At 38.8% G+C, this 13,200-nt stretch overlaps 1 protein-coding gene across 1 annotated transcript in view; it reads right to left on the bottom strand.

Moving 5' to 3' along the window:
* The window catches only part of Snx3 (sorting nexin 3), a 48,305-nt gene extending 35,261 nt beyond the window's left edge, over positions 1-13,044 (bottom strand). The window contains exon 1 of the mRNA XM_005330141.5: positions 12,741-13,044. Coding sequence (XP_005330198.1) covers positions 12,741-12,902 — 162 coding nt within the window. The 5' untranslated portion in view covers positions 12,903-13,044. The remainder of the gene's footprint in view (positions 1-12,740) is intronic.
* Positions 13,045-13,200: the final 156 nt, after the last annotated feature.

Below are 13,200 nucleotides of genomic sequence, written 5' to 3'. Positions count from 1 at the left end.
ATTCCACTTTTATGTATAACTATAATGCACAAATTAAAAAAATAAATAGAAGGAAAACCAACAGAGTAGAGGAAGGGAATGAATACTTCTTAATGAGCAGTTGAGGGTTATTTTTCCAAAATAAAGAAGAAATTACCACAATGTTACTTTGGCTGCCAAGTGGAGATTAACAATGCTGACTGAGCAAGATAGATGTAGTGGTACATGCCTATACTCTAAGATATTCAAGAGGTTGAAATAGTAGTATCACCTGAGCCCAGAATTTCTAGGCCAGCCTGGGCAATTCAGTGAAATCCTGTCTTTAAAAAAAAGGATTGGGACTGTAGCTTAGCAAGCAAAGACCTGGATTTAATCCATAGTATGCAAACTAAAAGATTGAGTGTGAAAGAATCACATAATCTTTGTTACTCTCCCCGCCCATGAATATAATTTTGATAGTGTTTTGTTTTTGTCTTTTGTGACACTGAAGATTGAACTCAGGGTGTTTTACAATTGAGCTATATCCCCAGCCCTTTTCTTTTCTTTCTTTTGAGTCAGGATCTTGCCCAGGTTAGCCTTGTGGTCCTCCTGCCTCAGCCTTCAGCTGGGATTACAGACACAGGCCTCCATGCACAGCTTAATTCATAGTATTTTTCTTCTTTTTTAAAAAAATATCTTTTTATTAGTATATCATAGTTTCATATGGTTGTGTGCTCATTTTCATATTCATAATGGTGGGAAACAAGCCACTGTTATGACAATTAAGTTTTAAGGTAGTTTGCTGTGCACTGATAACTGACACAACATTGTTCAGAGGGAACACCAGCCTATGCTATGTACATATATTTGAATTAGCTTTTGGCAAGAGGAATAAGGGAAGATCTTTAGGATTAAATTTGGGGAAAGAGCTGCTAGACTGTCTTAAGTATATCATAAAGCACAATTTTGCTGAAAGAGAAATAAGAATGAAAGGTAAGAATGTGTAACTGGGGATAGGAAGTGCAGTTTAGTGGTGGAATGTGCTTGTCTACCATGTGTGAGGTGCTGGGTTCAATCCCTGCACCACCAAAAAAATTTTTAAAAATTAGCAACTGATCTATATCTATGATTGGTTTTAACTAGAACTAAGAGCCACTAGAGTGTCAAAGAAGAGGCAGGATTAACTGGGGTTGTAGCTCAGTGCTGAGAGTGCTCCCTTGCACATGTGAGGCACTGGGTTGGATCCTCAGCACCACATAAAAACAAAACAAAGGTATTATGTCCATAAACAACTTAAAAAAAAAAAGAAGATAATAATATATCAAAGGAAATTCAAGGGCAAGTGCCTACCATACTGTCTGAACATAGCAGACTCAAGAGATGCTTTAAACAAAATATAACCTATAAGAAAAACAAAGAGAGAGAAATGTTTGAGTCAGACAGTAGTAAGGGGGTCCTTACTGGTCAGAACGCAGTATTATTTTTGTGTGACTTGGGTAGGTCATTGACAACATCAGATGCTGGCAATGAAGCACAGAAAAGACAAAAAAGACAAAAAGGTGCTCTCTTTGTTGGCCCATCATCTGCTCTCACATTCCTGGCCCCAGAGGGCAGATTTGGGTTCCCAAAGCACATTATGCATATTTTTACCAATTACTACCAAACTGAATTGAATTTACCTTTCTCCCCACCTTCAGTGTTCTAAGTTTCTAAGAGCAAAGCATGTCTTATTCATCTCTCAGCTAGGCATCTAGTATAGTATCTGACATAGACTTAACAGTTCTTAAATGTTTATTTATTTGATTTTCAATAATCAGAGAAATCTTGTAGTCCTAATTCAGAATGGTATGAATTTAATAAATGCAGCTGTCAGTTTTATTCAACTTAGCATTCCAAGTGCTCAATAAAGCAAGTGGCTCACATGAGCTACTCAAATTTTAAGTCAACAAATCTAACAAAAAATTTAGTTAGGGAAAAAAAAAAACCAACACATGTTGAGAAAAAAAAAACTGGGCAAGTAACATTGCAGTTAAAAATCATATCTTCACAATTTGGGGCTTTAGCTCAGTGATAGAGTACTTGCCTAGTATGTGGTTTGATCCTCAGCACCACATATAAATAAATAAAATAAAGGTATAAAAAAGTATGACATTTAAAAAATCATCTTGATATCTAAGCAAAAAGCTCTATAATTTATTCCAACTTATATCAATATCATCTGCCCTTCTAAACTAAGAATTCTACCAATTAATTACACTGTTCCATTTATAGCCGATGTCACAGCTTCTCAATTTTCAACTTAAATCCCTTTCTATAATTCAGACATTAAAATTACCTACAGCAATGCTCGAGGTAATCTATATGCAATCTATATTGATGTAATTATTTAAAATATTTGTATAATTTATAATCACATTAATGATTAAAAATCACTAATGGCACACTGCCATATTGTGTAGGAGGTTAACATGTATGAACACCACATAGTAAATGGTGATATGGTATAAGAAACTAATTCTGAGCTAGAAAATATTTAAACAAGATCCTGGCTAAAACTAACTGCAATCAATTTTGTCAGGCATCATCTTTAGTTTTTCCACTTGTTTGCTGACTCACACTAAACTACCACAAACCTCAATTTTTTCTACATTCAAAGAAGTTTACAAAAGAAAATTAGCTTTATAAACTGAAAATCCGGGCTGGAGTTATGGCTCAGCAGTAGAGCGCTTGCCTAGCACGTGGGAGGCCCTAGATTCAATCCTCAGCACCACATAAAAATAAATAAAATAAAGGTATTGTGTCCAATTACAACTAAAACATAAATCTTATTTAAAAAAACCTGAAAATCCTTGTAGCTGATCTCAATATAAAGAATAACAGCAGCAAGTCTATATAAAAACTGGGTCTTTAAAAGGAAAAACGGGTATCAAATATTTCATTCAGTACCCAGTAACAGGCCTGTGCATTAAGATTCTGTTAATATTTTATTTTTTGCTGTGCTGGGGCTCAAACCCAGGGCCTTCTACAAGCCAGGCTAGTATTCTACCACTGAGTCACACCCCCAGGCAAGATCCTTTTAATATTTAACTAATATGTAAGATCAAAAAACTAGATTATATTAACTACTATTTCCTCATTTACTACTATCTTCCTAAGATGAAAGATTTTTTTTTTCATAGTCCAACAGTTTTGATATTAGATTCTCCCAATATAGTTTGATTTTCAGTACAGCAGACCCTCTTTCCCTTGTGGTATATGTTCTAAGATCCCAGTGGACTCTTGAAACTGCAGAAAGTACCAAACCTTATATATGCTATCTTGTTTTCCTACACATGCATACCTATGATAAAGTTTAATATAAAAATTCAGCACAGATTATTAACAGCTAACAATAAACTAGAAAATTATAACAATAAAGTTATGTGAATATACACTGTAATAAAAGTAATATAATCTTTTTTTAAAAAAAGTTTTTTGTAGGTGTAGAGAAGCAGAATGCCTTTATTTTATTTGTTTATTTTTGTGTAGTGCAGAGGATCAAACCCAGTGCCTTACACATGTTAGGCAAGCGCTCTGCCACTGAACTAGAGACCCAGCCCAAAAGTAATATAATCTTAATCTCTTTCAAGATCTTATTGTACTGTACCCTTGTTGACTACAGGTAACTACAACCATGGGAATAAAACCATGGGTAAGTATCATAACCATGTTTCATTTTTCTTCTTGTTCTTTTTTTTCAGCACTGGAGATTGAACCCAGGGTGCTCTCCCACTGAGCTACATACCTAGCCCTTTTTTAATTTCTGAGACAATGTCTTGTTAGATTGCTAAGGCTGGCCTCTAAGCTGAGATCCTCCTGTCTCAATCTCCCTAGAACCTGGAATTACAGATGTGCACCACCATACCTAGCTACTACTGTACTTCAGTGCTACAAAAACTCTGCACCAGGAACTGGCAAACTTCTTCTGGAGACAAGAGTTTGCTGTTCTCCAGGCTAGTCTCAAACTAGTAGGCTCAAGTGATCCTCTAATCTCGGCCACCATTGTAGATGAGACTACCTACCACCACACCTAGCCCAACATAGTTTAAAACACTTAAGACAAAAAAGTACCTGTGGGTCAAAGCTAAATACTACTGAATGCTCCTATCAGATATGCTATGTCTTTACACACTCTTTTCTCTTATCAAAATTAATTCTCAGGAAGGGATCAAACTTATTCATATTTAAGATTACCAAAACTATCACAATTCAAGTTCTCCCAAATTCAATGAACTTACTCTATACTGTAACTGCAGGCATCAGAATAAAGGGAAAGAGCCAGGCCCAGTGGTGCAGACCTGTAATCCCAGTGATTTGGGAGGCTAAAACAGGAGTATCACAAATTCAAAGCCAGCCTTAGCAATTTAGCAAGGCTCTAAAATAAAGTCAGTGAGACCATGTCTCAAGATAAAAATATTTAAAAAGAGGTGGGGGTGTTGCTCAGTGGTTAAGGGTCCTTGGGTTCAATCCCCAGCACCAACATAAATAAATAAATAAATAAATGAATGAATGAATGAATGAATGAATGAATGAATGAATGAATAAATAAATGGAAAGTATAGATAATATGAATGTAGCTAATATCCTAAAAGAGCAAATCCCAAAGATTTGTTATTGTGACAAGAAACAACTTCTTTTCTTCCCTTCTTCGATTGCCCAGCTAGCCTAAACTTTCCTCTATAGTTAACACATGGCAATGGAACAAAAGTAGTAATGACAACAACTCCTAGGGTTGTGTCCTTCCAGTGCAAGAATAAGTCCTTCCCCTGGCTAGAATGTGGATGTTACTTTGGGGGAGTCAGTCAAGCTGTACCAGCCCTGGTCTGTGCCTGAAGCCTCTCCACATGGGGCACAGGGAGGGAAAAATTCTTTTTTAATGTGTGCTCTGTGAGACTTACCCAAACTGAATCTTTACTTTTTTATTTTTTGGCAAAGGGGATTGAACTCAGGAACACTTTAACCACTAAACCACATTCTTAGCCCCTTTTAAAAATTTTTACTTTGAGAAAGGGCCTAAATGAGTTTCTTAGGGCCTCACTAAATTGCTCAGGCTGGCTTTGAATTTGTGATACTCCTGTCTCAGCCTTCCTGTCGCTGGGATTACAGGCATTCTACACCACATTTAGCCAGTATCCTAAATGACAGGACCTTTTCTGGCAAGCCACAGTAAATATCAAATTTTACTAACATGTTCAAATTGCTAGGTTCTAAGTTAAATATTTCTTTAAAGAAATAGAATTTTGGCTCAAAGCTTTAAGTGTTTTACTTCAGGAATCAAATCAATAAACAGCAGTTCCAAGATTTTCTTGGACACCATCTTTCTTATGTGATGTTTAAAAAAATTGTTGGCTCTGCTTATATGGAAGCAGCATGTCTAATAATAGTGTAGTACAGGAAAACCTGTATTATCACCAGGATAGCTAAAAGTTAAGCATTTTGAGACATTCTCATTTTATACTTTCTCCTTTAAAAGTGTATAACAGCCCAGCTAGGCATAGTGGCACGCACCTCTAATCAAAGCAGCTTGGAAGACTGAGGCAGGAGGATCCCGAGTTCAAAACCAGCCTCAGCAAAAGTGAGGTGCTAAGCAACTCAGTAAGACCTTGTCTCTAAGTAAAATACAAAAAACGGCTGGGGATGCGGCTCAGTGATCAAGTGCCCCTTAGTTCAATCTGAATACCATTTACCTCCAAAAGTGCACAGAATGGGAATATTCATAAAATATAAAAAGATTCCTTTTTTAAGTGGATTGATTTATTCTTTTCTTTCCTTGACTTCTGGTTTACTTTAATGGTTATACAGGAACACAGACATGGATGTCACAAGAAGTGCAAAAATATTTGGCTCAACTGAGTATAGTCCATGCTTCTCCTTCTTCCCCAAAACTTAAAACTATAGAAGTCAGTGTGCTTTCGGCTAAATATTTAAATTGTTTCCTCTCCAAAAATAGTTTTCCATCTTTGATAAACTTCATTATTTTCCTCTTTACTGTCAGGATCTGCTTTCTTAACATGTATTTATTATTATTATTTTAGAATCTGCTTTTTTCTTTAACCCTATCAAGGCTACCAATAATTGGGGCTTTGTATGTTTTACTCATGCTTCTCTACTGCATATATTTCTCAGTGAGACAGAGAGCATAGTGCATACCAGGAGATATTCTAACTATAGTAAAGTGCCCTGGCTAGAGTACTTTTTAAACTCCTACTATCCAAAAGTCAGCTTATCCAATTAAAAGAGCTACCCCACCCACCCCTGTAGCAGGACTGAACCCTGGGGCACTTAACCAGTGAGCCACATTCCCAGCTCTTTTTAAAAAATGTTTTATTTATTTACTTTTTAATAATTTCTTTTATTTTTATTTCTTTACTTTTTTACAGTACCAGGGATTGAACTCAGGGGCACTCAACCACTGAGCCACATCCCCAGCTCTATTTTGTATTTTATTTAGCAACAAGGTCTTAGTCGCTTAGTTCCTCCCTGTTGCTGAGGCTAGCTTTGAACCTTCTATCCTCCTGCCTCAGCTTCCCAAGGATTATAGATGGAATTATAGAGGTGCACTATCACACCCGGCTTTATGTTTTGAGACAGGGTCTTGCTAAATTGCATATGCCTGCAATCCTTCTGTCCCAGCCTCCCAAGTCACTGGGATTACAGGCATGTGCTATCATGCCTGGCTAAAAGAATCTTAACAGTTTCAAAATCTCCCCAAGTGATCTGAATGTTCAGTGAGGGTGGACAAAAACATATGGGCTCTAAAGGTCAGAAAACTTAGATTTAAATCCCAGTTTTGCCATTACTAGCTGTAACCTTGAACTAGTTAAATTTTCTAAACTTTATTTATTTATAGGTGTCCACTATGTGTCAAGCACAGTATCAGGTGTTGAGTAAGGATAATTATGACATCCCTTGTCATCTGGGAGCTTTTAATGGAAGATACAGGAACTACAGGAAGACACAGACAAGCACCTCAATCCTAATAGGGCTATGAAGGCATACAGGAAGCAAATTCAATTTAGAATGAAAGGATCAGCAAAATCTCTAAAAAGAGGACATTAAAGCTGAGTGCTGGGCTGGGGATGTGACTCAACCGGTAGCGCGCTTGCCTGGCAAGCGTGTGGCCCGGGTTCAATCCTCAGCACCACATACAAACAAAGATGTTGTGTCTGCCGAAAACTAAAAAATAAATAAAAATTCGATCTCTATAAAAAAAAAAAAAAAAGCTGAGTGCTGTAAAAAAAAAAAAAAAGTAGTAGTAGTTAGATGAGGTTATTAAAGGAACAAAGGAGGAAGTGTATACAAGACCTGGACATAACCAATTCAGCTTAGTTGATAAATAAAAGTAGTTCAGGACCAGAACAGAAAGTAAGAATGAGGGAGGGAGGCCAGGGCAGTAGTGCACCCCTATATTCCTGCTGCCTCAGGAGGTTTGGCCAGGAGAATCCCAAGTTTGAGGCCAGCAATGACAACTCAGCAAGACCCAGGGTGTGGGTGTGGGTCTCTCTCTCTCTCTCTCTCTCTCTCTCTCTCTCTCTCTCTCTCGGGGGCGGGGGCGTCGAGCTGTGAAATGTAGCTCAGTGGTAGTGCTCTGGGTTTGATTGTGTATTAGGGAGACAAGAGTTGAGGATGGATATGAATGAGACCTCAGCTTCTACATCTGCAATATAGGGATCTATCTACTCTGCTTGGTTACCTCAAAGACTGAATTATATATATAGAGGGAGAGAATGTGCAAAAGAATGTAAATGTACAGTGCCTTGCACATAATAGGTACTCAAATGATAAGACACTTCCACTTGGCTTTACGCAGAAAAAAAAGCTCACCTTTTATTATAAGCATCACTAGCAAACTGTTAACACACTCATCAGAGCACAAATTTAATAAGTAAGCTCTTCTTTAGCAATTTTTCCTGGGTGCACCTTACCCTGCGATGTCAACTCCTAAGTCTCAGGGTGCCAACATTGATATTGCTTTCAAAAAGTTTCAGACAGTTTAAAGTGCCTCAACATAAGGCTGTAGATACAAACGCTTTAATACAAATGCTTTAAAAATATTTGATTTTTAATTAAATAAACAGCAGCTATGGACCACCTCTGAACCAAAACTTCAATTTAATCCTGGCTTTCGCACTAACTAGGTAAGTTACTCTAGGTAAGACAACCTTTTGTGCCTTGGTTCCTTTCTGTTAAACTGAACAGTATAGAACAGAACCCTTAATAACTCAAAATAAGAGGCTAGGTGGGCATGTTGGCATATGCCTGTAATCCCAGATCCTTGAGAGGCCGAGGCAGGAGGATCACAAGTTTAAGACCAGCCTCACAATTTAGCAAGACTCTTTCTCAAAATGGGGCTATAACTCAGTGAAAGAGGACCAATCCCTAGTACTAGGGTTCAACCCCTAGTACTAGGAAAATGAATGAGTGAATGAATAAATAAAAGAAGGAGGCTACTTTTTTTTTTTTTGGTGGTGCTGGGGAACAAAGCCAGGGCCTTATGCAAAGAGGCAAGCACTCTACCAAATGAGCTGTATCCCCAGCCCAAGGCTACTTTTTAATTACCAATACCCACCCTATTTCCTTAGGGAATGTCTTGGGTTCGAACAGAATCTTCTCTATGAAAATTTTTATTCGGGCTGGGGATGTGGCTCAAGCGGTATCGCACTCGCCTGGCATGTGTGTGGCCCAGGTTTGATCCTCAGCACCACATACAAACAAAGATGTTGTGTCCGCCGAAAACTAAAAAATAAATATTAAAAAAAAAAGAATTCTCTCTCACTCTCACTTTAAAAATTTTTTTTAAAATTCATTTTTACTATTTAGTCTTACACTTTAATATAGGTCAACATACTTTGTTTATATAGTGCTGAGAATTGAACCCCTGGTGCTCTGCCACTGAGCTACAAGCCCAGCCCTTTTTATTCTCAAGCAGGGCCTCACTAAATTGCCCAGGCTGGTCTTGAATTTTCATTCTCCTGCTTCAGCCTCCTAAGTCAATGGGAGTTGGTACATGTGTGTACCAACATGCCTGGCCTGAAGCTCAACTTGAAAAGACTATTTGTTTAATTACTAAACAAGATGGCTTCTTTTTATACACTTACCTCAAGAAAGACAGACTTCCAGGCAGGCCTGGTGGCACTCGCCTGTAATCCCAGCAATTTAGGAGGCTGAGGCAGAAGGATAGCAAGTTCAATGCCAGCCTCAGCAACTTAGTGAGGACCTAAAGAACTTAGAGCGGCCCTAAACAACTTAGTGTCTCAAAATAAAAAATAAAGAGGGCTGGGGACGTGGCTCAGCAATTAAGTAACCCTGGATTCAATCCCTGGTACCAAAAAAAGAAAAAAAGAAAGGTATACTTCCATACCAAGTAGGTTTCTTCTTCTTTTTTTATGGTGCGTGTGCATGTGCCTGAGTGCTGGGAATTGTATCCTGGGCCTTGCACATGCTTTGCAAGCACTCTGCTGTTCAGCTACAACCTCAGCTATTTTCTATTTTGAGACAGGGTCTCGTTATGTTATCTAGGCTGGTGTGGAACTTTCCAGATCCTTCTGTCTCAGCATCTGGAGTAGCTGGGATTACAGGTGTGCACCACCACACCTGGCTCCAAGTAGGTTTCATGGAAAGAAAATTTTAGTAACTGAACTGAATATTAACACACAGAAAATATAAATGGATCACTGGCCTTAAGTTCAAAATATATTAGTATTTACAAAGAGCTAGCCTTTGAATGGGTACTATGTGCTAGTCACGGTGCTATAAAGCGTTTTATGTTTATTATCTCATTTAGTCCTATGAGGCAGGTACTATTATTATCAAATCTATTTCATAGAAGGGGAAGTGGAGCTTTAATTCTGTACTTTGCCCTACTAGTCAGTGAGAAATCTATTCTCTGAATTCAAGACTATCTCAAAACTCAAGAAGGACTTTTACCTCCACTTCTGCTTGAAATTGTTGTCTCGAGATACAACAGTACATCTTAATTTAAAATCCCCAGAAAATTAAAATTATAGCACAAACTTCCTAAACAGTGACTATATCTCTCTTTCAGCCTTCTCTTTAATATGCCAAAATAATTCTAGACCCTGAGCTTTCCTAAACCTTTAATCATTTATGGTGCGCTCTGCTGTACCTACCCATTAGAACAATTTAAAAAAACATTAACACAGTGCCAATTATTTTCAAAAGCCCAGAGATACTAATCAAGTGATCCTAATAGTCTTAAACACTATTCTCAAACCAAAAAAGATAAATGGAGATTGGGAAACTTGCATTCTAAAGTGCCACCATCCAGATAAAATTACCCTGTGAATTAGAGTAATTTCAATCAGATCCTGTAAAATTGAACATTTTTCTCAAGACCAGAATTACAGAGTAACTGTAGCTCAAGGGCCCAAACTCTGAAGAATAAAATGGTTTTCCACGTGGCAAATTCAATAGCAAAAGGCAGGCAGTAGGAACTAGGGAAAAACAGCAATAGTTTTTTAAAAAAGCAGCAATAAATAAAATTACAAAATTATTAACCTATTCGACTCATGGCCATTCTACCTTAATACAAGATTATAATTACTCTCAAAAATCACATGCTGCTTAAGTAAGGCCTCATGTCTTACTACATGGTGCCCTCAGTTTTAAGTTAACATATTACATACTAAGAAAAACTCACATTTCATAAGCATTAAAAACTCAATTATGTTTTTTGGGGGGGCGCATGTATTTATGACTATAACAGTCATTATCAGGCAAACTAGTTTATATAAAAATAAAATACCAGAGTAAGTGTATAATTTGTTAATTCTCTAACTCACTAGTGAGTCTCAGAATTGTTTTCTAAACCATAAGAATGGCACTTATAAACAATTTATATTTGTCATATCAACTATTTGGTAATAAGATATCAGATGTATTTAAAAAGAGAGGGGGTATGCTGGTCCTGGTGGTGCATGTCTGTGATCCCAGCAAATCAGGAGGCTGAGGCAGGAGGGTTACCAAAATACAGAGCCAGCCTAAGCAACTTAGTGAGGCCCTAAGCAACTTAGCAAGACCCTGTCTCTAAATAAAAAGGGCTGGAAATGTGGCTCAGTGGTTAAGTACCCCTGGCTTCAATCCCAGGTACTAAAAAAAGAGAGAGGGGATTAATTATCATACTAGAATCTATTTAATAATGCACTTACCAAGATAAACACAAAGTTATTACTTGAAGGAAGTGTAGGCAGGAGATTCTAACTCAATTGTGTGACAGGAAGTATTAGCTATGAAGTTTAGAAACAGGAATACCAAGTTTTGTTTTAGCTCAAGAAAAAAAAAAAAGGAAAATGTGCTAGTGAATAAAGGCAAAAGAGGAAGTTCTTTTTAGAGAACCATCTGCCATATTATAAAAACAATAAAAAATTATTTCTAAAGTTAAAAAAATACTCACTTTTTCATTGGGTTTATTTTCAACTATTTCTCTGGGTATACTGGAGCTCGAATTTTTCGGTTTCCCTTAACAAGACAGCTTATGGTTCATATTTTACATTCACAAAGAGATAAGGAGGGTTTGTAACATTCAACCATTAGTTCATATCTTTTTGCTAAAGTTTGATGATTAACTTTTTTTCAACACTAACAGCATAATAATCATTTTTTAAAAGAGCCTAAGTTTCACAATGTGAATATCTCAACGCTAAAGAACTGGGTACTTAAAAATGGTTAGGATGATAAATTTTATGTTGTATTTTTAACACACAATAAGTTGCAGATGTTAATAAGAAATTACTCCACTTAAATTTAAATAATTTGTTCTGTAAATTTTGGTTAATCTAAAGCCACAATCATTTTATGCTTAATATTAAATAATTTGTTGTTGTCTTTAACAGCTGTATTAGTGTAATGTAATTAATTTTTAAACACACTTCTACACATGGGCAATATCTTTAATCCTGAACCAGAGTGAAATTGAAGCGTTATTCTCAATTAGCATCTTTCAAATCATCTGAATTACTTTTCCCAACAAGTACTAGATATGAAATTATAAGTGTGTGTTTCTACTTCAATTGATTCCTTCATTCGGTTAAGTGCAAATCTTGAAATTAAGAGAGCAAGATCCCTAAATGAACAGGCTTTTCTTAAAGCAGTTGTGCTTTGGACATGAGGTAGGCGACATTTCTCACACCTCAGCCTTTAGCAGGATTGACAGCCAAGAATGCTAAGGTCAACCATTTCCCATCACTGTTCACGCCTGGCTCAGTCCTATTAAAAATTTGTCAGGTTTTTGTGAAGTATCATCAAGTTCTCCTAGTAGTGTGCAACCTAGGTTATTATGGTTGGCCTTGAGGAGGCCCTGGAACAACCAGCTTGACTTGGTCATCTCTGGGAAGTCTCCAGGAAAACGAAAGGAAACGCTTCAACTTTGCGCAAACCCCTTTCTTAGTCACACCTAACTCCCTTTCCAGTGAAGAACTGTGTTCTGGAAAGATCTACCCCTTTCCAACTCAAATGTCACTCCCAAATCAGCTGCTAGAGGGGCAAGCAGAGCTCAACCCACTCCCTCTTCTTCGAGCACCTTCTCGAGTGCCGCAGCCTCCCTACAACCTATACAATCGGGGCCCGGGCTTACGACCCCAGCCCACACGCAAGGCTACCACTGCGTCTCCCTGGGGTCCTGGCCTGGGCGGCAGTGGCCAGCCCAGGGGATCCGCTCCTGATCCAGAGGGGGCGACCTGAGCAGGTGTGAGGGGTCCCCCGGCTGAGCGGAAAGATGGTCTCACCTTGACCCTGATTTCGTAGGTGGTAAAGCGGCCCCGGCCGACCCCCACGGTCTGCGGGTTGCTCACATCGATCTCGAGGAAGTTGCTGGGCGGCCCGTAGGCGTCATTCAGGTTCTGCGGCTTGGTGATCAGCCGCCGGGTGTCCGCCACGGTCTCCGCCATTTCGCTGTAGCCGCAGCCGCCGCGGGCTCCCTCCGCCCACTCCGCGTTCCACAGACGCCGCCGCTGCCGCCCGCCGCGGGGACCCGGGGCTCGCGCGCAGCGGTCGCGAAGCGAACGAGCACGTAGAACGGGCGTTCACCCCGCTCGCGAAGCTCCACCCCACGTCCCTCCAGCTTCCGCCTCTGTGCCTGGGGAAAAACAGCTGACCCGCCGGAATGCCGCGTCCCGGCCCGGGAAGCCCGGCTGAGGACCGGGAGGGGCACTGCCCGCAAGGGGTTGAGTACAAGCAGCGTCGCGG

The sequence above is a fragment of the Ictidomys tridecemlineatus genome, chromosome 8 (assembly GCF_052094955.1).
Source record: "Ictidomys tridecemlineatus isolate mIctTri1 chromosome 8, mIctTri1.hap1, whole genome shotgun sequence".
NCBI lineage: Eukaryota > Metazoa > Chordata > Mammalia > Rodentia > Sciuridae > Ictidomys > Ictidomys tridecemlineatus.
The sequence above is the reverse complement of the archived record's forward strand: the minus strand, read 5'-3'. Positions and strand labels throughout refer to the sequence as shown.